General features: G+C 40.2%; 1 protein-coding gene and 1 non-coding gene across 5 annotated transcripts in view; both read left to right on the forward strand.

The window, feature by feature from the left end:
* Positions 1-26,825, forward strand: part of CNOT1 (CCR4-NOT transcription complex subunit 1) — a 55,165-nt gene that overhangs the window by 3,895 nt on the left and 24,445 nt on the right. Inside the window, exons 2-21 of one of the 4 annotated variants that reach the window (XM_009090688.4) lie at positions 1,835-2,111; positions 5,909-6,016; positions 6,679-6,777; positions 7,268-7,336; positions 7,435-7,489; positions 7,872-8,075; positions 9,435-9,603; positions 10,785-10,911; positions 11,203-11,313; positions 12,441-12,611; positions 13,128-13,255; positions 14,219-14,459; positions 15,899-16,018; positions 17,051-17,173; positions 17,405-17,556; positions 21,973-22,123; positions 23,479-23,680; positions 24,186-24,332; positions 25,449-25,573; positions 26,386-26,672. In XM_009090688.4, coding sequence (XP_009088936.1) covers positions 2,010-2,111; positions 5,909-6,016; positions 6,679-6,777; positions 7,268-7,336; positions 7,435-7,489; positions 7,872-8,075; positions 9,435-9,603; positions 10,785-10,911; positions 11,203-11,313; positions 12,441-12,611; positions 13,128-13,255; positions 14,219-14,459; positions 15,899-16,018; positions 17,051-17,173; positions 17,405-17,556; positions 21,973-22,123; positions 23,479-23,680; positions 24,186-24,332; positions 25,449-25,573; positions 26,386-26,672 — 2,891 coding nt within the window. In that variant the 5' untranslated portion in view covers positions 1,835-2,009. The remainder of the gene's footprint in view (positions 1-1,834; positions 2,112-5,908; positions 6,017-6,678; positions 6,778-7,267; positions 7,337-7,434; positions 7,490-7,871; positions 8,076-9,434; positions 9,604-10,784; positions 10,912-11,202; positions 11,314-12,440; positions 12,612-13,127; positions 13,256-14,218; positions 14,460-15,898; positions 16,019-17,050; positions 17,174-17,404; positions 17,557-21,972; positions 22,124-23,478; positions 23,681-24,185; positions 24,333-25,448; positions 25,574-26,385; positions 26,673-26,825) is intronic. The other 3 variants (XM_009090689.4, XM_018914652.3, XM_018914653.3) reach the window with 3 other exon arrangements.
* Positions 22,452-22,587, forward strand: LOC115484079 (small nucleolar RNA SNORA50). The gene has a single exon (XR_003944811.1). It is a non-coding gene; the product is annotated as a small nucleolar RNA SNORA50 (small nucleolar RNA).

A 26,825-nucleotide genomic window follows, 5' to 3' on the forward strand; every position in this document is an offset into this window, starting at 1 on the left:
GTAGGCAGTTCAAACAGCCTGTGAGTTCTTCAGGCTGGTTGCTGTAAGCTGGTGATCTGATGGGACTGAATTCCCCTTGCTGACTGCTGGGTTTAGTAAGTGCAAGTACTGTGCTGAGGTCTGTGTGCTTGATTTTTAACAAATGCTTTTCAGAAGCTTTATATTGGTCATGTATGTTAAAACCTTCCGGTAAGATTGTCTTGGAAGGCATGTACTTGCCAAACCCAGTGACATTTTCTAGGTTATTCCAAAAGAGGAATTTAAAGGTTATTAAAAAAAAAAAAAAATCAGGTCCTGTACTACTGAGAAATCTTTTTAAACTTCTGTGCCAGTCCTCCCTTCTAGATGTTCCACAGTCAGTGGCCTTTTAAACCTTTATATATAAAGGTAAGAATTCCAGCTTGTCAGATGTACTAAAAAGAAATGGAAGTTTTGTGTAATTCTTCTCACTGCAGTTTTAGACGTGCCCTGAAATTCTTTTAGAGACCGACTGCCTTGTCATTGAAGAATACTTTCAATATTACTGCTTGAAAATTTGTTCTTTGTGAGATGTAAGCTTTATTGCATAAGAAGGATCTTGCATACCTTCATTGAGTAGTCAGAATTTTCTTTTTCATACTGAAAGTCTGCAAGTCAGTTGATTTGACTTTTCTTACAAATAATTTACCCATGTACTTGTGTAATATAGTAAATTTTTTCAAATGACAGAATGATCTTCATTGCCTGTGGTAAGATTTGTTGCTCCTGATTTTTTGAAGTGTAGGCAGATGTTAAATAAGGTACGGTTCCACGTGTGAGCAAGTGAAAACCTTTGTATAAAGGGAGGTGGGAAGGAGAGTTCTACTTGCACCCAGCATAGCCTGTTCACTTCCTGTGTGCTGCTGCTGTTGGGTGCTGGCAGAAGGAGGCCCGGCCCGGGAGCTGTGCTGCTGCAGGAAAGCTCCCTGGGCTGGTTCGCCCTCAGTTCCGCGTGCCAGGCCAACACATCACCCGAGCCATCCATTTCATGATGAGGCACAAATCATGTGCTGCTGGCTTTTGCCATGGAGAGCCAAGACCACAAAGCAGTAGTTTTTGTTCTGAAAAAGAGATCTTCAGACTCTTGGCATGAAGCCCAGTGACCTTTGTGTTTTGATCAGGTAGAGCTTTCAAGCAGTGACTCTCCAGCTTGATTTTTACCTGTGACAATGCACAGTGCTGCTTCTCAGAGCAGCTTGGGGCTTCGTTTGACGCTCCCCACACTGTTGGATATGCAGGACTTGCTTTGGGATGCAATTTTGTCACACTGGCAATCTGTAATTTAACAGATGAGATGTCAAGTGCCAAGTTTTGTGTTGTCATAGAAATTTATTAAGCTGGCAAGCTCTGCTGTTGTAGCTCACTGGAAAGCTGTTTCAGTATAAGCCAAATGTTAGGGTTAGTTTATTGCAGTTCTTTGTGTGTTGCTCATTCACGATTGCTTGTTTTGGTGTACCAGGGTTGAGGCAATACTGCCTGGATGTACTGGGGCAAAATATAGCAGAGATGGTAAAAGTGTGTTTTTTATATTAATTTATGATGGAGGTTTTGAATGATTCTGACCTCTGATTGTTGCTGTGTATCTAATTCATTATTCATCTCATTTTCTTCTTTCTCATGGTGCTGAAAACCATTCTTCTGATTGGGCTGTTTGCTGGCTCTTTCAGACTGCAAAATGCAGAAACAAAAGTGGTTGGGTAGTGTAAAAACAACAGAGCTTGTGTTGTGAAAACTTAATACTACTTCATTTTCTTTGTGAACATAGTTTAAGTGACATTGCTACAGAACTTAAATCTAATTTAATACTGTTTTCCAGGTGCCATGTTTCAGAACAGACAAAGACAACTGAGAAAGAAGAGCTGAAGCAAGTAAAACAGAAACAGATAAAGACTCACTGGGGGAAAAAAAATTGACCTGTCTCTGAGGTGACTAAAGGGGAATAATGGTGATTTTGCGCCGGGCTCGGCCGCCTGCTTCCGCCCCAACCAGCAATGAATCTTGACTCGCTCTCGCTGGCCTTGTCTCAAATCAGCTACCTGGTGGACAATTTAACCAAGAAAAACTACCGAGCCAGCCAGCAGGAAATACAGCATGTAAGTAAAGTGATAAAGTGCTGCAAAATAAACATTGTAAAGAGAACTGGAGTTTCTCTTTTCGTTTGTTTTTGTACTCTGCTGTGCTCTTGTATATGTTCCTGTTTGCTGTTTTCTGTGGTGTTGGGAACTGCAGGGTGTGTCTGATACTCCTGCTGGTTCATCTGCCGAGTCATGGAATACAGCTCAGAGCTGAGACCAGTATTAACTTTGTAGCTGAATATCAGGATTAACTGCTACTCCTGAAGGGTGGCATGAAAAGCTTTCCAAACTTCTCCAGGTTAAATCTTTCCACTTTTGGCCATTCAATAGAGCACTGATTGGGAAGGGGAGGAAAACATATACATTCAGTGTTCAGAGCTGTTTCACTGAAAGCCTGAGTATGTTGTAATTTACCTCTGAATGTTCGTTCCTCCCTTGATGGAAGTTTTTTTTCCTCTTTTCATTCAGTGATTCATGGCTTGGTTGTGAAGCTGAGCTGTCTTGGCCCTGGGTTTTCAGAAGGCAGGCTGAGTAACTGCATGTTGAGACCCAAATATCTATGATTAGGGCAAGAATTCTGTTTTAACTGACCTTTTAAAAAATAGCTCTGACTTGCAGGGTGGACTGAAAAGCATTATCTGCAGAGGATTGCTTAGGAGGAAGTGAATGCTACTGAGCTAGTTTTAGAAACTGGTTTAGTTCAGTTCCCAGCAGACAGCTGGGCCACTCAGTGTTGAGGGTTTTTCCTGCAGCAGTGCAATTCTGCAGCGATTTGAATCAGATTAGAAGGTCAGAGGGCTTAAGCAGTGAGTTTCTGTAACATTTGATGTCTTTAAAAATGCATTCGTTGGTTATCTTGAGGTGAGAGGAGAGTGATTTCAGCAGTGTTGGCTTTTTAAGTGTAAGATGGAATAAGTCTCTTGTAACTTTTGTAAGTTTCTCATGTTTTTGCAAGTTCAGTACTCCAGGGGCTCATTTGGGATCATGCTGTCCTTTTGATCACTATTAGTTTCAACAGATGGTTTTTGCAGCAAGGTGTGACTACAGCATGACTTGATTTGGGAGAAGATATGGTTGATCTGCCATTCACTTGGAGCATAGCTCTCAAAAACAGGGACAGATTGTTCCTTACCCTTCAGCTAGGCCTCTTAGCCTTGCTGTGGTGAAAGGGATGAGAGGCTGGGACCTGGTCTGTGGAAATAGCTATATTGTGTATGGCTATAAAGCAGATCTAGAATGTCAAGGCTAAACTCCTAAAAGCTTAATCCCTTCTCTTTTTTGTTTTTAAATTTTATTTTCCTGGAATTGCTTTACTTTTGTCGTTGCTGGTACAATATTTCTTTAGTTGAAGAGAATATATGTGCTGTAATTCTGTCTCATGGTACACTGCTTGGCACAAATTTTTGGCATGATTCACTCAATTTTACAAAGTTTCTATCTAAGCATGTAGAGTTGTGGAAATTCTTACTTGGAGTTGTTCTTGTCTCAACTGACCAAAAGGACACTTCTGTTTAAATACATCACTCGAGTGTAACAGTGGCAAAGCTTGAGGAACTAGTATCTGTTTAAATATCAGTAGTCATTTATCAGTAGTTATCAGTAGTCATTTAATATAGCTAATACTTAAAGAAATAGAATGTGTGTTTAAAAAACTCAGAAATATTTTATGCATTTGTCAGACACAAATTCTAGACCACTACTTCCTCTGAAGTGAGATTTTGTTGTCTCCTCCTCCTTAAGTGGTAAGGAGAGCCTGGTTGGAGAGGGGCGAAAGAGCTTTGTAGATGGGTTTATCTAGGAAAGCAAAATCTAGAAATCTTTTTGAATCTAGAAAAACAGTTATTTTTTGTCTAATCCTGTATTTGCCCAAACACATTACCTGATCAATCCAAATACATGTGGCTCAAGCTTTATCCTAAATCACAGACTGGTGAGGTTGGAAGGAACCTGTGGAGGTCGTGTGGTCCAACCTCCTGCTCAAACAGTCACTTAGAGTGGTTTGCCCAGAAATATGTCTGGGCAGTTTTTGGGTACCAGCATGGATGGAGACTCTACAGCCTTTCTGGGCAGCCCCTTTCGGTGCTTGGTGATCCCTACAGTAAAAGAAAAAAATAGTGGTTTTCATCTGATTTTATGACTGGATGTGCTGTCATGTAAATGTGTATCGAGGCTGCCAATACAAAGGTTTCTTTCAGCTCTTTCTTCAGGAAGACTGGCAATTCTCATTACCCGTTTCCTGGAAGAGCTTTTTTGGGAATGTAGTTAGAATTGAAATATGATACACTGCACTTTTAGCCTTCTCTTCCCTTCCTTCCTGTATGTTAAATTTTCAAATTATTGTCCTTTGGAAGATACCTCAATGAAAGGAAGCAATCTACTTCTGATGCAGGCAAGTTGTGTAAATGGCTTTAGTATGTACACTTTTCTTTGGCATCTGATTACTTTGATGAATTCACCTTAGTCACACAGTACCAGGCAGCTTCTTAGGAAATTGATCCAGCTTTATTTCAGTCTTGTTACCACATCCAAATCCTTGTATTTGATTGTGATTGCATAAACAAACTGCCTGTTTTCTGAAGCCTGAGCTAGGTAGTAGTGTTTGCTGTCATTTCAGGATTGCTGCCTTTTGCACTAGTCTGAGCATCTTCCTGATCCTGGGGTATGGCTGCCTTCAAAGGCCCAGCTGTTACCACAGCTGTGCTGTTTACTCTGGACTGACATACCACAGGCATGTATTTTATAGCTTCTGGTCAAGAAGCAGAGCTAGATTCAACTTGGAAGTTTCTTTCCAGCAGAACAAAACTTAGCAGCCACTGGAATCAGCAGGCTCAGAGGGAAAGGGAAGCATAGTGTCAGATAAAAGCAGAAAAACTGAGATGAAAACAGTCAAACATCAGAGCCTGAGCAGACAGAGCCTAAAGCAACCCTGTTTGTCTCTTTGCACAAAGAAGCTACTGGCAAACAAGGACATTCATGATGGGTAAAGCAGTGGGCTTGGTGTAGGCAGTCAGACCAGAGGCAGAGCTGCAGGTTTTTGCCTGCACATTTGTGTCTCTCCTGCAGCTAGAAAAGGGAAAACAGTGGGAAAAATATTGCTAATAGATGAAGGTTGGAATTGTTACTAGCTGCTACTGTTTGGCCAAAGAGGCAAGTTGCTGTTGATAGGCTTCACATTTCTGACAGTATGGGTTATATTAAAAACAAGTAATGCTGTCGACTTGGTTGGAATGTAAAGAAAGGAGCAAGTTCTGAAACAGTTTGCAGCTATTTCAGACAACAAGCTGATGAGCTGGTCTGTACCTAAGAGTTAAACTTAAGGTAAATGGTAGGGGATGCAAACAAAAGTGTAATATTGTTAAGGTTTAGTAATGAGTGATAGATGTTGTAAGTCAGCAAATGCAGATCACCCATTGCGCAGGTGCTGTCCCACGGTTGTGTTCTTGCTGAGTTAGGCACTGTGGGAGTAAAATGCGGAAAAGTGAGGCTATGGACTGTGTGGATTCTGGGCTGCTTTGATGGCAGAATCATGAGGATGGCTTGAAAACCCCTTTTTACTTAGCTTTGTAAGAATACCACCCTTGAAATGCATGGCTTCTGTGTCAGTGACTTGTGTCTAGATTCTTTGTTTATACTTCTTATTTGCAAATGGAGTTAATGATGTGGTTTCTAGGTTACTGATTAAAAGGAGCATTTATAGCAGTTTTGTTGAAACTGTAGATTATTTAACTACTAGCTGTACTGCTGTATCCATGGTGCTAGACCGAGATCTTGCTCTGTGATGACTGTTTGGTATTTTTTTGATACTTTATTTCCAGATTGTGAATAGGCACGGTCCGGAGGCAGACAGGCATTTACTACGCTGTCTATTCTCGCACGTGGATTTCAGTGGCGATGGTAAAAGCAGTGGCAAAGATTTTCATCAGGTACAGTTTGCACCAATACATCTGTTTATTAATTTTGATTGTTAAAAATCTGTGGTGGGATTTCATCCAGGTCAAGCACAAAGGCAGGTTAGAAGCAGTAGCTTCAAACGAACCTATTTTCTGGTTAAATGGCCTTTCAACTGCATGCACTTTTTGCCAATCATCAGAATGATATCTGACTTAGTCTCTCGATCTGGAAAAAAACAGGTTGCATCAGTACAAATGCTACTTTTACTAGATGTAGTGCTCTAGTTTGAAAGCCTGTGTGTTTTAAGGGTTTGTCCAAATCCATTAACTGACATTTCTGGTGCTGACTGTGTCTATTGGCAGGAGTGTTTTCATCCTTAAGCAATTTTGCTGCAGACTTTTTAGCTCCTAACCATGAATCAAATACTCTTGGATTGTCTATTGCAATGTGTAAGGATGTTTACAGAAAGCAAAACATTGCACATACGATGGAGAATGTTTCATCACTTTGTCAGTCTTAAAAGCAAAGCACACCTGAAGAAAGCTTGAATGAAAAGAAGTTATTTGATGTTAGAGAGAATTTGGGCACCTGCCTAAGTACTTTATCTTTTAGTTTTTCTGTACACAGTGCACAGTAGTTTATTTTTATTGTCCTGTTACAAAATGGAGTCTTCAAGTTATCTTGTTCTTTTCAGACTCAATTTCTGATCCAGGAGTGTGCGTCGCTGATTACAAAACCAAACTTTATCTCGACGCTGTCGTACGCCATTGACAATCCCTTGCACTATCAGAAGGTTTGTATGCTTCTTGAAGGAGATCCACTGTCAGAAACTGTACTGAATTGGTCTCTAGGAAACCAGATAGTTTTCCCTTATAGTAAATTTTTCAAAACCTGAGCTTGCCTGGTTGGTGTGGGGGTTTTCTTTGTTGAACTAAGCAAGTTAGTCAATCAGTCAGAATGACTGCAAACTTAAGTTTAATACTTCATCTTATGTTGATACTTTCTGGCTTGTTTATGGCACCAGAACCAAAACAAATCATCACTGCTTCTGTTTCTTTCAATAGGAAAGCCATGATAGTGGTTAATAGTGGGATATATGGAAGAAGCTTTTAGATGAAATGTATCCAAAAGTAGTTGGAAAGTTGTTTAGCCACAGAAGCTTTGTTTTAACCTGCAGCAAGAATAGTTACTAATATTCCAAGCTTGCAAATAGACTCTAGATAGTCTGACACATTGCAAATGAGATTAATCCCAAAACAACTTTCATGTTATTCTTATTTCAGAGTCTAAAGCCTTCACCCCATTTATTTGCCCAATTGAGTAAAGTCATCAAATTAAGTAAAGTTCAAGAGGTAGGTGTTGCTTATTTCAAAAATATTGTATTGTTTTTTCACTTCACAAATTAGAAAGGATAAGGCCCCCTTACTATGATGTTTGTTTTTGTTTGTAGGTGATTTTTGGTCTGGCTTTACTGAACTCTTTCAGCTCAGATCTGCGAGGTTTTGGTAAGTTTTCTAAAGTACTGAAGCAGGGACAACCTTTTTCAGCAGTGTGCTTTCTCGATGGGTAGATGTGCCCTGCCTGACCTTAACCTTGCTATTAGTGGTGCCATTGGGAGCGACAGTAGATGACAGTCATGTTGTGTGAAGTTGAAGGACTGGACTGTTTCATGAATGCCTTGCTTGATAATGAATCACACTGGGATACTGTGATATCTTAAACTCTAGTTGTCCATTAATATTTGAGTTCTCAGGTATGAGATTTCTGTTTAAATCTGAACTGTTGAGGCCTGTGGTAAACAAACTCAATTAAGAGGATGGTGCCTAGCTAAATGAATCTCAAAACAGAATCCCAGTTTTTGACTCTAACCTCTTCTGTTTCCAAAAGCTGCCCAGTTTATCAAACAGAAACTCCCGGATCTTTTGCGCTCTTACATTGACGCAGACGTCAGTGGAAATCAAGAAGGTGGCTTCCAAGATATTGCAATAGAGGTCCTGCACCTTCTCCTCTCCCATCTCCTCTTTGGGCAGAAGGGAGCCTTTGGGGTAGGACAGGAGCAGATTGACGCTTTCCTCAAAACATTACGTAGAGGTAAGTGGTGCTGTTCAGGAAGCCTGACCAGATGCAGATTTTGTGATGAATTTTCATGACTTGCTGTCAGTGCAGAGTGCTGAAGTTATGGGGACTTGCTGACTTAGAACTCGGTAAACTTTCGTTGTTGTAAACTGACAAAAAAGTACCACTGTTCTGTTTGCTTTCAATGAGCAGTAATGTGATCTCATGGTCTTGAAAAGTTCTTGAAATACTTCTTGAAAAGTTTTGATGATTAAACATCGAGTAAGGGATATTCAAGTCTATGTTTGCTTGTATGGCATGGTATTTGTGAATTTAACTAAAGCAGCTCAGTGCACTGTAGTTGAAAATCCTCTAACAGAGTAAGAAACATAAATTTTAAACAGGTGCATTTTAAGCATTGCTTTATTATATTAGGTGTCCATATTATTTATTATATTAGGTCTCCATAAGGAGACACTAGAACAGTGAGGGAGGTACTTCTGACTTGAACTCTGGTTCATTTCCTGAAAGCTACCATTGTAGTCTGTTCCTTTCCAAAACCAGTGTTTACTGTAAACCTATCACACTAGGAAGGATTCGGACTCAAGATGATAATTGAACTTAACCCACTCCTTTGTTCTGCACAGACCTAGAGGAAGCTACCATTAGTACAAGAGCAAAATATTTGTTTTAACTTTTTTAATATAACTTCTTAGTTCATATGTATTTTAATAAAGATTAGTGTATTAGTTTGTGTAATTCCTGACACTTTGCTTTGGGATATTGGGCACTCTCCTTGGAATGGCCCTGGAAGGTATGGTGCTGTCTCAGGAAGGCCCTCCCACAAGGTGGCTTTGCTGCTCTCCACTGTGAGCAGAGCTCTGATCCACAGATATGATCTTCTCATTACTAGTTTCTCTTAAACTTTGCCTGCCAGGAAGGAAAAAATGAGTGTTTACTCTTCGAAGTGCCTGTCTTAGTTTTGCTATATTTCTTAGAGTCAGTAGCAGATCTTTTGTTTCCTAATATTTCCTGAGTTGGAGGAGTAGCTTTTGCTAGACTGCTGTATTGTTTCCTGCCCTGTGCTTTTTTTGGAGAACTGCTGTTAGTGACAATCTAGTTCTAAACTTACACCAGCACAGCTGCTGGCCTTTTGGGCAGCTGCAGAGCTGCTGTGAACCTGCATGAGCCTAGTTTAGTCTACATTCTTCTTCTCTAGGAATATCCCAGTGCCAGTAGAGAACTGAAAATGGGATGGAGGGATGCTGCATCAGTGCTTTCTTGATTTCTGCAGCAGCAGGCCAACTCTAGCACCGCAGTGGAATAATTTTGGATATTCTTTCACATGCAGCTGGTGTTTTGGGGGTTTTGACACTTTGTTACTCTTGCCTTTAGATTTTCCCCAGGAGCGTTGTCCTGTGGTGCTTGCACCACTTCTCTACCCTGAAAAACGGGACATTCTAATGGACAGGATCCTGCCTGATTCTGGAGGGATAGCCAAAACCATGATGGAGAGTTCACTGGCAGATTTCATGCAAGAAGTTGGCTATGGCTTTTGTGCAAGGTTTGTAGGAAAATGTAATTTTCAAGCACCTCACTTTGGGTGGTGGTGGTTTTCTTTCTTGTTTCCTGAGGTAAAAGATAAAGAGCATAAGCACTTTTCAAGTATTATGAGGTTGTTTATTTGAATTCTGGTTGTATTTTGCTTCCTTCTAAGGTGTGTTATGTGCCTGTAGACACTGTGTAGAATTTTGTCATAGTAAGAAGTGCTACATAAAAGGTTTCACATTGCTTTTGAAGGTTTCATAAGAATTTGACTATCACTCTTTCGTAAGTTAAAATAAAAATGTCTGGGTAGATATAAATTCCAGCTAAATCCCACTAGAGTGTTGGAAGAACTTACTCTTGCAAAACTTAGCCCTCAGAATGAAGCTAACATGCTTTTTTTGTAAGAAACATAAGGTAGAACTAAACTATTCTGTATTTTAAGAGAAAGACTATTGATTACTTTGGGGAGGTGATGAAAGCTCCTAAACATGAGTTTCTGTTTAAACTAAGAAGTAAAACCACTGTGTGTTGGAAGGTACTGAATTATTTCCTTTGTTAGCATATGCCTGTTAATAAAACAGTTTATATACTCACGCTATATAAATCTTCCTGGCCTAGTTATGGAGTATACACAAAATGGAAAAAAAACTGCAAAAAAATCCTTCAGTTCTGAAGTTGAAATTTAGGCATCTGTTCTTTGTTTTCTCTCTTGTTTCATGGGAGGTTTTTGCTGGTGCCCTCTGCTCAGGGGGGGTGCCATGGTTCATATCGGGCTGAAGGGCAAACATTCACAGCCCACCTTTGAAGAGTGCATGTCAGTATTTTGAAATGTGCATTCTCAAAGCCTTTGTTTCACTTTTAGGTAGCAGAATCTCTGAAGCTGTGTATCACAGATCAGTAATGGAAGTGCTTTTAACCAAAGAGTGCTAAACCTACCCTATAATTTTGCTTTGATGGAGTGTAGTCTGTGAAACATCTCTGTGACATCCCTGTCATTTCAGTACACCTGGCTTTGAACTGGAAACATGGCACAGTGTATTTCATGGAAATAATCGCACAGATTGGCTGCCGAGTTTTTATTCTTGATTGTCCTGGAATTTTGTTATGTTTGATCATTTGACTAATTTGGCTGAAGTCTTACGTTGTGCTGCAGTGAAACCTGCTTTCCTCTAAGATCTCTATTTTGTTGCACTTTAGTGTTGAAGAATGTCGCAACATAATCATGCAGTTTGGTGTTCGGGAAGTCACGGCTGCCCAGGTTGCCAGGGTTTTGGGGATGATGGCTCGAACTCATTCAGGATTGACGGATGGTATTTCATTACAAGTGAGTGGCCTGTTCTCCTGGGGATTATATTTCAGCAGAAGAAGGAGTTAAAATTCTGGCCTCTAGGAATTTAACAATTGCTTGTATTATTCAATACTCTTATTTCTGACTGTTCTTCTGTAAATGTCGGTAATACTTTCATGAATGAAAGATCCTCAAAGTGTTAAAGTGATGTCATTGCTAGTCTGAACTTCTGTTTGTACCTTTCTAGTGCAGGGAGTTCTGTAGCCAGTGGGTGTTGAGACTGCTATATTTTTTACTAGTGTTTGATTCAGTGTATTTGACTTGCAGTCTATTTCGGCTCCTGGCAGTGGGATTTGGAGTGATGGCAAAGATAAGAGTGACGGAAGCCAAGCCCATACCTGGAATGTGGAGGTCTTGATTGATGTTCTTAAAGAGCTGGTAAGTCTTGTGAGCATCTTGGTCTTTCATATGGATAAAGCAGGGCATATCTCACTGTGATCATAAACCTTTTTAAGCTCCCCAACAGCCGAAATAGCTTTGAATCTCTCCAAGATTAAATGCTGGGGGTTTTCTCCTTGTAAACAAGAAAATTTTAAGGAATTCTGGGAAATGGAAGCTACTTGAATGAATAGCTTGGGTGCAGTTTGTGATTCATTCCACACTGCTCCCATGTATTCCAGCACGTGTTCTCTGAGTGTTTTTGTGTTTCAGTGTATTTCTGACAGTGGAAAGTTCTGTGCATGAGAGACCTTGTTTTGGAAACTTCTTACTGCAGGCATTAGTGATGAAAATGAAAGTATTTTTGTAGCTACTCATTCCAAAACTCTTCTTTATTGCTTTAGGTATGATAGCACTATAGAGATAGGAAGGTTTTTCCACTGCTTTATGAGCAGTGATTTTTGTAATGAACTCAGTTAAACATGAGTACCATTTCTTTTGCTTGCCTTATATGGGATTATTTTTTTGCATGTTCCCTATGGAGAAGTCACTTTTTTGTTTTTCTTAAACCTTGGGCCATAAAATAGCTTTGTCTCTAGTGCTCACCTATCTCTGAAATGAGAGGTTTGTGTTCCATAATGGCCACAGTTTCCTCCAAGCTCCCTCATCAATATTGTTTTACACTGTTCCTGAAAATACATTGGGTGCTTTACAAGGTCTTGGAGTTTACATTTTGCAAAAGGAGGAGCAAGTTCTGCTTGCCAGCAGATCAGACCCTTCTGGCTTTTATTGGAGGGTGTGGAAGCTTAGGAAAGGAGTAAGTTAATGCGCTAAGAGAGGAGCTATATGTTTGGGGTGTTTAAAGAATTGTTAATTAAATGTTTGGAAGGAGAGACAGCTGCTGTAGTGCTGGGGAAGTGCAATCTCACAGGGTAGTTAAATCTTTAACTTGCATCAAATTCTCACAACTATATAAATACATCTCCTTTTAAAACAAAACCCTTGCTTGCAACTAAAAGTGGGGTGGATGTTAAGCTGGGTACAACACTGATGAAGAGGGGCTCTTTCAAGACAGTACTGAAGATGGTAATGTGCAGAGCTCACAATCCTTGTTTGTCTGGTTGCAGAACCCTAACCTGGACTTCAAAGTAGTGACATATGAATTGGACCATCCAGGATTTCAGATTCGTGATAGCAAGGGCCTGCAAATTGTAGTTTTTGGCATCCAGAGAGGGCTGGGCATGGAAGTTTTTCCAGTTAATGCCATATACAGACCTTGGAAGCATGCAGAGGGCCAGGTATGTTTACCAACATTTTTGCTCTATCTGTAGAATATTCACAAAGTTGCTGAGTTTCTTGAATAGTAGATGGAGTTTAGTAGTGTAAATGTTTAGATAATCCTCATTTGAGACCTTGGCCTGTGTGTTACGGAAGTACCGTGTGTGATTGACTGAATTGTGTGAGACATGGTCACTTGCTGTGCACTGTGACCCTACCTTTGGCTCCAGCAGAGTTCTGGTGTGTAGTGCAGTTGAGCATGGAACTGCTGCTGCATGGTAGTACTCTGGAGTGCTTACCTGGTTACACTAAAAGGCCACAGTTTCCTGCAAACAGCTATCCTCAGCATGTCTATACCCATCATTCTCGAATTCTAGAAATGTGAGATTCAGTCTTGTTTAAAACACACAGTGAAGCTTGGCTCATCCCTGCTGCTTAGTTGATTTGTATCATTCCCAAAATGTGGCACTTGATAAGCGGAAGGAACCCTGAAACTCTAATGTCTAAACTACTTCTGACATCTTTTTTTATTCCAGCTCTCCTTCATCCAACATTCCCTCATAAACCCCGACATCTTCTGTTTTGCTGACTACCCTTGCCATACTGTTGCCACAGACATCCTGAAAGCACCACCGGAGGATGACAATCGAGAAATTGCTACATGGTAATAAACCTGCTCTCAACAATTAATCTAGAGTAAGATTAATTGTCTGGTCGAAGGTGATTTTATCTTAATTCAGCCGAATTTATTGTAGCTGTGTACATACCAGTAGATCAGCCATTAGTATTTGTGACATGTTTGATTGGTGAAACTGTTCATAGTATCAGAACTTCTTGTGTACTTCCATAATACCTTGCTTTTGTTGGAGTCTTTGGCTTGTTTGGAAAGTGTCTGCTGATGTGTTTTGGCATATCCTACAAGCTGAAAGGAGGGCATAGAGGAGGTGGTTTGAAACTTAAATCTGTCTGTCCCAGGATGATATTAGAGAAACTTGCTCTACTTGTATGAAAGAAGTCCTAAAATTTAATTAGTAAATATATGTGGCTATTTGTGAGTTATTGCATGAAGCTGACTGGTGTGACTTTGAGCTGACCTTTACACCCTCTTTTGGTATAGCCATGTAGCTTAATTCAGTACAGATACTTGCTTCTTTTTCAATTATACAGCCCAGAATAGGGACTTGAAGGATGAGGAATACAAGTAAATAGGCAATGATCACTTATCTGTAGAGCAGGCAAAACAAGTAGTCTCTTCACAACTTCCACAAGTGGGGACTTTGAGGTGTTTTAAAAAGTGTATTCCTGGAAGTATTTACACTTTAAAAAATGTATTTGCTGGAAGTATGTGTCAATTATCCAAGTGACCCAGCTCAAGCTGAGTTTCTTCAACATCAGCTTTCAGTTCCCTCTCCTCTGTAACATAATACGGTCTTGAGTTATTTTTTATGGTTTCTTGCAGGCTTAATTGTACATGATAAGAGCTGCAGTGTCAGGTTGTTTGCATTGGGTGTTGCTTTATATGTCCTTACAGTTGCTGCCATAAAATATTTGATTCCAGGATCCTGTAAACTTGCTGCTTGGTAACTTTGTGGGGGTTGTCTATTTGTTTTTTCTTCTCTTTTGTTAGGAAGAGCCTGGATTTGATTGAGTCTCTCTTACGATTGGCAGAAGTGGGGCAGTATGAGCAGGTTAAGCAGCTCTTCAGTTTTCCTATCAAGCATTGCCCAGATATGCTGGTATTGGCCTTACTGCAGATCAACACGTCCTGGCACACCTTGCGCCATGAACTCATCTCCACGCTCATGCCAATTTTCCTTGGCAACCATCCCAACTCAGCCATCATTTTGCACTATGCATGGCATGGACAGGTAAGTACTTTCACTGCAGTTTGTTCCTGTGACTTGAAAGCTTGTTAAATGGGTGGAACAGTTAAAACTATGTTTGTATTGGTTTATGAACTGGTCAGTTTAAAACCCAAGAGGTAAATGATCCATGGTTTATGCAAAGTAATGGGATGTCTCTTCCCTGTCTTGAGGCAAACTATTATGGTTTGGTTTTCAATAATATTCACTGGGAAAATATTCCTGGAAAAATACAGACACCCAAGTTAAGTTTGACTTTTTAAACCTGCAACTTTAAACAAAGTTGACCACAGTATTCTTTTAAGAAAAAGGAAAAAAAATGCAAAACTAAAGAACCCAAAAGAAACCCCCAAACCCCTCACAACAGCATCACCTACTCTGCCCCCTCAGCTCTCAACCTCACACATTTAAAGTGTAAAAACTTGAAGTAGTCAGAGGTGAGAAGGTTTAAACCAAAATAATCTCCTTTGTACTTGCCCAAAAGATGAAAACTATTCTAGACATAAAGAAACTGTCTGCTCTGGAAGTCAGACTCTGCTTTCAGAATCTGGGTGTTTTCTGAAAACTTGAGACTGGCTGCTGAGCTTTTTCAAGGAGAGCTTCCATGCAGAGATATGGTAGCTGTGTATGCAAATCCCATACTTCTAATGGATATTTTGTTTGGTGTGGCCTTCATCATTGTGTGCACTAGTAGTTAAATGAGGAGAAATCATGTGAAATTTAAAATGGAGGAAGTCTCTGGGGTTGGAGAAAATCTTTATTAGCAGACATGTTTCCCTATTCATCTAGAGTAGAGTTAATGTCAAGAAGCTTGACCTCTGAGGGCATGCAGTGAATGTTTTATATTTTCCTGATGGAAGTCTTTAAATTGAAGGATGAGTGGTAGAATAGACGTGAAGTGCTTTTTGCATGAGGTCTTAAAATGGCAGAATAGGCAATTTTTCCACAGGGTAGGTCTGAGATCAGGGCACTGAATGATGATTGCCATGGGACGTGGTGCTATTGCATGACACTTTTCCTTTAAACAAAACCCTTGCTGCCATAAAAATGTTATTTGTGTTGTATTTTGAAATTTCCCCTGTATGAGCAATGATCTAGATACTGTGATTTCTTTTTTAAATTGTGGTACAGAATTTTCACTTCAGGACATCCTGTCAGTCATAACATTTTGTAAATATTTGAGTAGTCTGAAAGCGATTTGAAAGCGATTTTTGCCTTTGATAGAGAGGAATTGGTCTGGGACACTGGTAGGTAGTTTATTTTTGCATAGAAAGAGTTTAAATCAGAAACAAGTTCTGAAGCTAAAGAGTAAATAAGTTCATATGTTAGAGAGTAAATATTTTTGTATGTTAAGGTTTTTAGTTGTGAAATACCCTGTTGAATGTTCATGTAATTGATCCTGTTACTAGAATCCTGAAGTACAATCCTAATTCAATTCTCCTCAGGGTCAGTCTCCTTCAATTCGTCAGCTTATCATGCATGCCATGGCAGAATGGTACATGAGAGGGGAGCAGTATGATCAGGCAAAACTGTCACGTATTCTTGATGTGGCGCAAGACTTGAAGGTGAGTTTTCCAAAATACTGCCATTATTTTTTGTCTGGTGCCTTATGCAGACTTGCTTATCTTTTAACAAAAGCTAAGCCTAATTTAGACTAATTTAGTAAGGATTACATTGTTTAGGCATGTCTGAATTTATTTGTGGCTGCTGTCCCTCATCTTAAAAAAAAGCCTACGTTCATGTGACTTAAAGTACTCTTCAGCTGAGCTGTAAAATCTGACTCCAGATGCTTTCAGCGTGTCCTATTGTGAGCCCAAGATATTGTACTTGGTGTTTGCAGTGGGATTGGCTGTCATGGCTTAGCTGACAAGTACCTTGGGAAGCAGCACAGCAGAACTGCTTGCTGTGTGAATCCAGGAAGAGCTTTGACTGTTTTAACCTTGAATATTATTGAAATGAGAATGTAGAAAATATCAGATGTCTGTGTGAAGGTGGCACTGCTAAACATAATGGAATGGGGATTTCTCTACTAGTTCTTAGATTTTATACAAAAAAGACACAAGACTGGAAGTTGTGACTAACTTCTTTGGGGCCTTCATTGCTTCCTAAAGTCAGGTGCAAAATGATTGGATGTCTCAAAGTGCAAGAGCACCAGCTGCTGCTTGAAGTCAGTTTTGTAGTAATTATAGTGTTCAGAGATGACCTCTTGGAGCAAATATATTCCAAGTATCTCTGAAGTGGTTGAGGTCTGTTGGCAGGAAAATGCTAGGTTCTTCTGCTGAACTTTGTAGCAATATCACTTTGGTAACTCTTGACCACTTGCGGGTGGTTTTCATATCACAGAGGAATTTAAAACTGTCAGCACAAGGTCACTTCAAAGAAGGTGAAGTCATGATTTCAAATCAGAGCTCTTGCTTATTTGTCTCACAAGCGAGCTGTAAGTGAAGTTGATAGTACCAATCTTTGTTGACAAAGAAAGCATAGCAGCATGTCATAAGACCTCTTTACTAAAACATGTATGGGAACTAGAAAGAAAAGAAAGGAGAAAAGGGTATCTGTGTGTCTTCACTAGTAGTCTTCTGATTTTCTTTCTTTAGGCCTTGTCAATGCTGCTAAATGGTACTCCATTTGCCTTTGTTATTGACCTTGCTGCACTTGCCTCTCGACGGGAATACCTCAAACTTGACAAATGGCTCACAGATAAAATTCGGGAGCATGGGGTAAAGCAGGATTTTTCTCTTTATTTTTTCACTCTTGTCAGTGACTAACTTAAGTCACTTTAACAATTCTCTAAGTAGCATTAAAGTTGTCAAAAGTGTCCATGGTCTGATAGTTCAACTTTCTCACTGAACTATAGTAGCTTAGTGCAATTCTTTCCATGGTGCAATTGCCAAGTTTGAAATAGTGTCTTGGATGTGGTTTGGGAAATTAAGATAACTTCTTTTCCTCAGGAACCTTTCATCCAGGCCTGTATGACTTTCTTAAAGAGAAGATGTCCATCTATCCTGGGTGGCCTTGCTCCAGAAAAGGATCAGCCCAAAAGTGCTCAGCTTCCTCCAGAAACCCTGGCGACTATGTTGGCCTGTCTGCAAGCTTGTGCCGGGTAAGAATTATGTTGCTTATGCAGAAAGAGTAGTCCATTTGCAGCTGGCTTTCTGTTACAGCTGGTTTGGAGTTTCATGTGGAGGATGGGGTTAATGAGAGCATATAAACTTGCAGGGATAGGTACAGGAGTGCATTTAATTTTGCATTCTAATTTCTGTTGTAGGCTAGATCACAAGAGCTTGAGTATTGTATTTATTGTCAAACAGGTGAGCTGATCTTGATGACTGGAGGCTGTCTGGTTAGTCAGATAATAGGTGTTAATGACTAGATAGATATAGGGCTGTAATTCAGAAAAAGGAATCCAGGCCATGGCTACAGAATGGGACAGTGTCTTGGAAAACAGTGGCTTTATAACAGATTTTGTGATTGTGTTAACCAAATGTTTCTGTGTGGTAACTGCTTTGGCACAAAGGACTCCTGCCATCCTTATGTGTAGGAGAAAAGTGGGGAATGGTGTTTGTGTAATTGAGACTGAAACTAGATATGTGTAACTTCTGTTGTCTTTGAGACTCAAAGAAGTCAAAGATGGAAAATACTGAACATCTTTTGCAGGTCAGATTGTTTAGCTGAAGTCAAAAGAAAAGGGTTTGGATTTCAGAGCTGCTAGAGGCATGGGTAGAATACAGGGCTGATGGAAACTGCAGTTGGACAAATCTGTCTTTAAATGCTATATACGCACATGGTAGATGTGACTGAAAATTGTAAAACATCTGTGGTGGTGTTTCTTAGTGCTGTCAAATCAAGGTGTGTTGAACTGCAGCAATATTTCAGAGGTAATGAGAGGCAGCATAGTGCAATGTGTGAGCCAGAGTGACTGGAAGCTGGAGATGGGGCTTGTTTTGCTGCTACATTTTGGCACCAAATGAGGCTGGCATGTCCAAGTGTGTGTTACATAATCTGGTGTTTATAGCGTGTACTTGGGCTTAGTTGGTGTGGTCTTGAAAGTGATAAGAAACATCTTTAAAGGTACCCAGGATGATTCATGGCTCTCATGTAGATAGTAGGAAATTAGTACTAACATAGAGTCGGTCACAATGAGTATTGGAACTGAAAGAGAAGTTGAGATACCTATAAGACTTTAGGAGACAATAAAAGACTTCCTGTTTTCTGCTGGAACCTCCGCAATTGAAGTTCAAATGCTGTTTCTAAAATAAAATGATCTAGCACATGTTTTGGTCAGAAAGGATAGCTCTTAATTTTCAAGTCAAAATGCATCTTTTGAGCCTGTAGTTCTCAAATAAACTTATATTCCTTATTTTGCATGCTGCAGTGTCTGTGATTTAGAGGTTTAATAGTTAACTGTAGATTTGAATTGCATCTAATGTCATTGTGTTCTGAATTTTAATGTGTTACCGAGTTTTATTTATTCCATTAATTCCAAACACCGCTAGTTCTCTACTGGCACAATTCTCACAGGCCTTGGTTTCTTTTTATAGCTACTTTTATTCCCTTTTATACAAGAATTTGACCTACTTGCAGTCATTTTCTATTAGTTATTCTCTTTGAGCTTTAGAAAAAAAAAGCTTGGATTTCTTTCATGAAGCAATTGCTTTGATTAGCTGAGGTTTCAGTCACAAATGGAAGCAGGCGTTGTAAAGACTAGAAGGTTAAAATCACAGTAAATATGAAATACGTTTGGGAGGGTAGTTGAACTTCACTAGCAGAAGCCTGCCATCTCCTAAATCTGTTGATTTAGGAGCCTGCTCTTTAATTGGGCTGTAGTTAGTTCTTGTCTTGTTTTGTGACCTGGGAGACACTTTTTTTTTAGCCACCAGGTCCCTGCATGTTCTGAGACTTATTTTTGGTGCAGGTTGTTTATCACTGGTGAACACTGCAGTTGTGGCATCATGTAACACTGAGTCTTCAAAAAGAAATAAGTGTTCCTTCTATTACTGAGTGTTTTTACAGTGAAGTCAGGCTTGGTTGCAGGCACCACAGGCTGACCAACTATGTAATTTATTAACAAGGTGCTTAGGAGAAGCCCTCCCCTTGTGGAGCTGCAGTGAGTTGAGAGGGGCAGCAGTGTCTTCTCCACACAGTCATGTCCTGCATGTTCCAAGGGTGTCAGTGTGGGGAATGGTCATTTCTTCTCAGCCCTTGTCTCAAGCAGGGAAGAGGCTTCAGTGTACCTGTGCCTCAGGAATGAAAAGACTTGTTCCCACTTTGTAAGAAAGTGTTTGGGGGGAAAAAAAGAGTAAGAGAAATGAATGTGTGATTCCAGCAAGCTGGAACTTCCATTCCCAACAGTGACAGTTTTGTTGCTTTAGACTCTGGTCCCTGGCTCTCAGCCCACCAACTTCATTTGCCTGAAATGCAGACTGGGTTTTTTTATGGGTTTTGGATTTGTTGGTTGGCTAGTTTGGGATTTTGGGATTTTTTTTTTTTAGAGAACCTGCAGTTCTGTGCTATCTAAAAATACTGTGATGTTTGCAACTTGATACATCAGTGTGTCTCTTGACATGATAAAAAAGTTAACCTTTAGTCTGCCTAGATGGTGGGACAAAACATTAATGGTTCTTTCCAAAGCACAAATGGCCTAACCAGTCACCATAAGTATGCAACTCAGGGATTGTAAGTCTGTCTTTGTCCTCATTCTGGGCTGCAATATTATCTATTTACAGCAAGTTGGAATTTGTTTTGCAAAAGCATGTTGTAGTATTTAAGCATAAAGACTGCAAATTTAACCCCCCAAAAAGGAGGCAGGCAAAAGATGGAGGTTGGTAACCACAAGTGAGCTGTAGACTCCCCTGACCCATTCTATGGCTGACTGAAGTGCTACTGTATGGTCTTGAAATGCTTCCTGCATCAGAAGGAAGCCTGTGGTGCATTTCATCTGGTCATACGTACATTTAAATGTTGAGATTTCTGCGACTGTGGCTCAGGTGAGGGCAAATACATAGTGTAGATACTGGCTGTACTGTATGCCAAGCTCAGAGCTCTGTCTTCAAGTCTGGTTGCACTTTCTGAAAAAAAAATCTCTTTGGGACTTTTTAAAGGTAGATTTCTGATTGCATTTCCATACATTGTCCCCAAGGCCATTTGTTTTGAAGTCTGTGAAACAAGGCTCTGGTGAGGGGATGTTAAGGGTGTAAAGGAGCCAGTTTGTGAAACAGTTATTAACATGTCCATTGCTGTGTATGGCCACCCCTGATACCTCCCCAGGTTGCCATCTCTCATGGGTGGGATTTTCCCCAGACTGCATAGTGGATTGCTGGCTCTGGAGAAGAGCTGGATGCCCTTAACTAATTCTATGTGTCCCATAACAGGATACCTGCCAAAGCTGAACTGAAATCTTCAGTTCTTCTGCCTTAATCACCAGCATGGTTCCTTTGTTCTTTTCCCCCTCATCCTAAGAGTTGAGCAGTAAAAGCTTGTGAAAATTGAATTGAAATGAGGAATCTTTAGACAGTGTTGACAGAACAGCAAAACTGTATTAGGATAGTTGCACCATTACAGGAAGGAATCTGCAGCTTTATCTGTCTTCACCAAAGAGGTATAACTGAAGTTCAGGAAAACATAAATAATTGGCTGTTTTTTCCAAAAGGAAAATGTTAGTGTTCTGTTATTATGTCTGTGGTTAGGTAAGTCAGCAACAGGGCTGGCTTTCCTTCCAGTTTGGGAACCTGGCAGTCAGACATGGAACACTTAGGAAAGAGGTACTGTCTGCTCTGGGTTGGACAATGAATATGTGCCTAAGTTGGAGTTTTCTGATGGTTTTTGGTTATATTTTCCTTGAATAGTTACATTTTCTGTCTCTGTTTGGCTTAAGTGCCAGTGTGTGAAGCACGTCTTTCAGTCTGTGGATAGATGAGTTTTAGTGAAGCAGGTGGTGGTATTTACCTCTTCTTTTTTTGTCTGAGTACATAGCCCATGTATCTCATCTTTTAGAGAGATCTTGTGTGTAATGAGATTCAGAAGGAGAGTAACCATAAGTGGTGAAGTTTTGGTAAAGGAAGAAGCCTTGCGGGGCAGATTTGATCAAGGGATCACAGAATCACTATCTGTATTTTAATTCCTGAGGCTAAGCTGTTCTATAGCCCTTAATGCGGACAACAGCAGACAAAGGCTCTTCTAAGAACCTGTTGGAGCCATGTAGTACATATCCCAGCATTCTGTAAGCCCTTACTTGCAGGTGTAACTGTAAAGGAGTATTTGGATCATCCAAAACAAAGTAATAGTGTGTTGGAGATTGTTGTAGAACTACAGTTAAAACTTTTCTATTTAAATATAGCTGTTTCTCTTGGGAAATTATCTAAGGCAAGTTTTTCTAATAACAAAATGTAGCTTTTGCTGGGGTTGTTTTGCAGCTTCTTTTTGTGAAATATGGCTTCAACTTCTGTAGGAAAATCAAGTAAGTTAATGGCCTTATTTTTGTGAATGTTTCATGTCTTACTGTTGTCCTTCCACATCCCAGGAGTGTTTCTCAGGAGCTGTCAGAGACCATCCTCACCATGGTAGCAAACTGCAGTAATGTCATGAACAAGGCTCGGCAGCCCCCACCTGGAGTCATGCCCAAAGGACGCCCACCCAGCGCCAGCAGCTTGGATGCCATCTCTCCTGTGCAGGTACAACAATCACATGCTGAATTTTCAGAAGGTGCTGTTGATTTTAGTGCTAGTTCTGCCGTACTAGTAGAGCTCTCTCTGCAGGACTAAGTCAAACATCATCTGGCTCACATAGTTTTGTGCTTGCATGTCTTGATAGCTTGCTTGGAATTAGAGATTAATGTCTGAGGGATGTAGTTCACAACTGTCTTTCACTTCACTGATGTCTGTAAGAAGTAACTGAAGTATTATAGGATGGGAGCACTGAGGAGGGACAGATATTTGGTTTACTTTAAATAAAGGAGGCTTTCTTTTAAAGTGCTAAAATTTACTAGGAATTCTGAGAATTAAGCACTGCCTTTGAACCTGATGTGTCTTGTTTGTAGCTTCACGGGCCAAGCCACAGTGCTAGAGCATAAGGACTTGTTATAACTGGGGCTCTTCAGCTCTCAACTGAACTGCTCTTTTAAAAACAAGGTACATTTCAGTTAATCCCTGCCACTCATCATCCCTTCCTCCTCTGGGAGCAACACATTACAGACAGGTTTTGCTTCTAGCAGTTACATTCAATGGCAGATTTTTAACTAGTGAAAAGTATTTCACATTAAATAGTGACAATTCAGCATTTAAGAATGAATTGTCAGTAGATTATGTAAACTAAATGCAGACGCTGGTTTTCTTGTTGCTTCGTTGAAGTTCATCAAATGTACCAAATATCTTGGCAACCTGCTACAAATTACTAATATGAACAAAGAGCAGCAATTTTTACTCTGTTGTCATGTTGTCTTCTGGATAGATAATACCATTTTCTGCTGTTCCTAGTCAGTTCCTTGCTGCTTTGGCAGACTGTGTTGTGCTTTCCCTCCTATTCATAAACCAGGTCTTAATGTTTTTATTGTAGATATCATTCAGGTATTTAGCTGTGAAAAGTTGGCATAGTAGGGTCCTTCAGAGAGTCAAAAATACTCTTTAAGTTTGAAATGAAACAGCTTTCTAAGTCTTGAGGTGGGGTCTGAGGTTGCAAACTGCAGAGCATAAACTACTCTAGTACAAAAATCTCCAAGTAGAAGTAAATGCTACTTATTGTAAGCTTTTACTGTTGTGTTACACTCAGCTACAGACTGTGAACAATCAGGCTTTCTGTAGAACCTGTGAGAGAATAGGATTTTGTGGGATTGCAGAAGAAAAATAAGAGTGCATTCTGTAGACAGACTAATCTTTTGGGGTGATCTGGATGACTTCAGAATTTACGATAACCATGCAGAAGAGCTTTTCTCAGAAATGTTTTGATACATAGCCGTCTTTATACAAAACATGCCAAAAATCATCTGGATTGTGGTTTATGGATGTCTGTATCATCTTACTTTCTTCATCAGATCGACTCGCTTGCAGGAATGGCCTCTCTTAGTTTAGGTGGCTCAGCTGCTCCCCACACCCAGAGCATGCAAGGCTTCCCTCCAAACTTGGGCTCTGCATTCAGTACTCCTCAGTCACCAGCAAAAGCGTTCCCACCTCTTTCCACCCAAAACCAGACAACCGGTTTCAGTGGCATCGGAGGACTTTCCTCACAGCTTCCAGGTACTGCTCTTCGGGTGGAGTGTTTTGTTTTTGTCATGGCACAGCTAAGGCACTGTTGTTGCTGTGGTTGGAAATACTGAATGTGACAGCCCACCCCTTAAGGCAGGGTTGGGTGCTTCCTTCCCTTTACAGGTGGGAAGTCACACTGGACAAACAGCTGTGTCATAGGGAAGGGAGTTACACTCCAATATGGAGTGAGGAGTCCTCACTCCTGGGTCATTGCTGAAACAGTACTTCAGAGTGTTGGAGCTGCAATAGGTAAAATATTTGAGTCAAGAGGATGAATGTTTTGACAAATATAGCAGTCTTATTTTAGGTTGGGACTGGGATGAAGAATTGCTTATGTTAAAACTGCTTGATGTTAGACAGCAATGAGGCTATAAAGCTCTGAGTTCTTGGAAATGACAAGTGCTAGGACGAGTGGTAAGTGGATACTGTGAGGGTGCAATGAAATGACCAATTGCTTGTTTTCAGTAAGTGGTCTTACTACAGGTTTGCTTTTCAGTAGGTGGTCTTACTACGGGTAGCCTGACTGGCATAGGAACTGGAGCCCTGGGCCTTCCTGCAGTGAACAATGACCCATTCGTGCAAAGGAAGTTGAGCACATCTGGACTGAACCAGCCTACATTCCAGCAGAGTAAGATGAAACCTTGTAAGTGGTAGTGTTGTCTGTGGCTGTGAAGTGTGGCTGTGGTCTGCAGTTAATCTGTGTTTCCTTCAGGGGAAGCTTGGATCTGTAGGTGGTAAATGTTAAAGTATGGCCCTTGTATTATTATATTAGTCTGAAAAAGGTGCTTCTAAACATGGTGCTTCTAACATTCTTCTGGGGGTGGGGGTGTTAAAAAAGGATCCATTAGCATAAAAATATAATGTGCTATGGATTTGCATAAATAATGTGTTTCTGTCCTTTTCCTGCTGTGCTGTGTTTTGAACAAAAGTGTTGTCCTGCTCTTGGCAGAGAATTGTATGTGCGTGGTACCAGGGTGTTTTTTGTTTTGTTTGTAGCAAGGTTAAACCTGGGTAAGGAGCTGTTGCAGCAGAGAACTTGACAGGTGAAGCAGTTAAATAGACTGCAACATTGGATACAAATAAGACAAGAAGCTGGTGGAAAGATAGTTTTTGAAAGGAATAATCGGGTTCATAACACAAAGCCATTATCCTTAACTCATTTATGCCTCTGCATCATGCTCACAGTGAGATGCTGAAGCAGTCAAATGGTCAGGAAGCACAGCCATATGCTAAACCTTCCACATTGCTGTTACAGAGGAGCACTCAGAGAAGCCGTATGCAGTAACAGCAGAATTACCTATATCTACAGATGTACAATGGAGGTGGCTGTAAATCACCATTGGTTTATATTCTGGGTCTTGAGCATTCAATAGAAACTTGTTGGAAGCTCAGTGGCTGGCCTGAAAGTTTGTGTGCAAGTTGGTGTGCATGTTCGTGTTGTGTAGCATGCTTTATTCTAGACTGTTCTGCATTCAGTTATTTAGTTGTCAGCTGAGGTTAGCTTGGGATGCACTGGGTTCTAGGAGTAGAGCACTGTGAGGTTAATGCTATCTTAGGATGCAGTTTTTTGAAATAAATATAGCATATTGAAAAAAGATTTTTAAATAGCAATTCCTGTCTGCTGGGAAGGTTAAATATCCTGCTCTTCAGAAGAACTAGCAGTTCTTTATAGATTGGTGGAAGAGTTGAAAAGGACTAGGTGAAATCCTGACTGTCTGAAGTTGTCCCAAGTATGATACCTGTTCTTTTTTTTTAACAGCTGACTTATCTCAGGTGTGGCCAGAGGCTAATCAGCACTTTAGCAAAGAAATAGATGATGAGGCAAACAGCTACTTCCAGCGTATTTACAACCATCCACCACACCCAACCATGTCTGTGGATGAGGTGAGTTCCTTTCTGTAGCAGATACAGCACCTGTCCAGAGACTTGCGAGAAAGTGGGTCGTAATTATTCCTTCATGTATTACTTTTAGTGGGAAATAATAAAGGGCTCATGGTGGATGCTGCAGCATCGCTTTTTTGCAACTTGGTTGAAGTTGTTTTCACAGTGAACTTGCAGTTGTTCATTACATTCAGCTTTGACTTGTCTGGATTAAAGACTTTAGATGTCTAATTAACACTCCTAAAATGCTGCTAAGTGGAAAGGATTCTGTGTGGTGTGGAAGTTTTTTGTTGAAAATAAGTGCTAAAAAGTGCCTTTTAAATAGTCTATATAAATTATCTTAAATGTATTTGGTTTTAAACTGTGTAAAAATGACTACAAGATCTAGATATATAAAAGTGTCACAAGTTCTACCTTCTAGCTTTTGATAATTATTTTTGTTAGTCTCTATGAGAGTAATTATTGGTCTGATGTACTTACTCTTTGAAGTACTTTAAATTTACTTTAATATATTTGCACAGTTATAAATTATGGAAGACACAACATTAATTTTAATTTTCTAATTTGAGAGTAGTGGCGTAGGAGGTCACAAAAAAGTTTTGTGTGAAGACAGTTGCTTTAAAAGAGAACTAAAGTCAGAAGAGGAAGCTGGTTGTAGTGATGTAGTGTCTGTCTGCTGTCTAAAGTGAAGCAGTTACTTTGTGGTTGTGGTAGCACAACGTACCTTTGTAGTTACAAACACTCATGAAACGTGAACATGGGAAAGGGCTGAAATAAAACAAATCTGTTGGTAACAATTTGCAATTTCTTTGCAGGTCTTGGAAATGCTGCAGAGGTTTAAGGACTCCAACATTAAACGGGAACGAGAAGTGTTTAACTGTATGCTGAGGAACTTGTTTGAGGAATATCGTTTCTTCCCCCAGTACCCAGACAAAGAGCTGCACATAACAGCCTGTCTCTTCGGGGGCATCATTGAGAAAGGACTGGTTACTTACATGGCATTGGGCCTGGCCCTGCGCTATGTTCTTGAAGCCTTACGAAAGCCTTTTGCATCCAAAATGTACTATTTTGGTATTGCTGCACTAGATAGATTTAAAAATAGGTGAGTGTGGGTGTGATACACTTCTAATAGTGCCTGTATTGTCTTGTGAACCTTGAACCTGCTCTAGTCATGCAGCACAAGATTGCACAGCTCAGCTTTGGGATTTCTTCAGAGATACACAGGCTTGAAACAAAATGTGTGAATGTGCTAGTT

Source organism: Serinus canaria, chromosome 11, assembly GCF_022539315.1.
Source record: "Serinus canaria isolate serCan28SL12 chromosome 11, serCan2020, whole genome shotgun sequence".
NCBI classification, from domain to species: Eukaryota; Metazoa; Chordata; class Aves; order Passeriformes; family Fringillidae; genus Serinus; species Serinus canaria.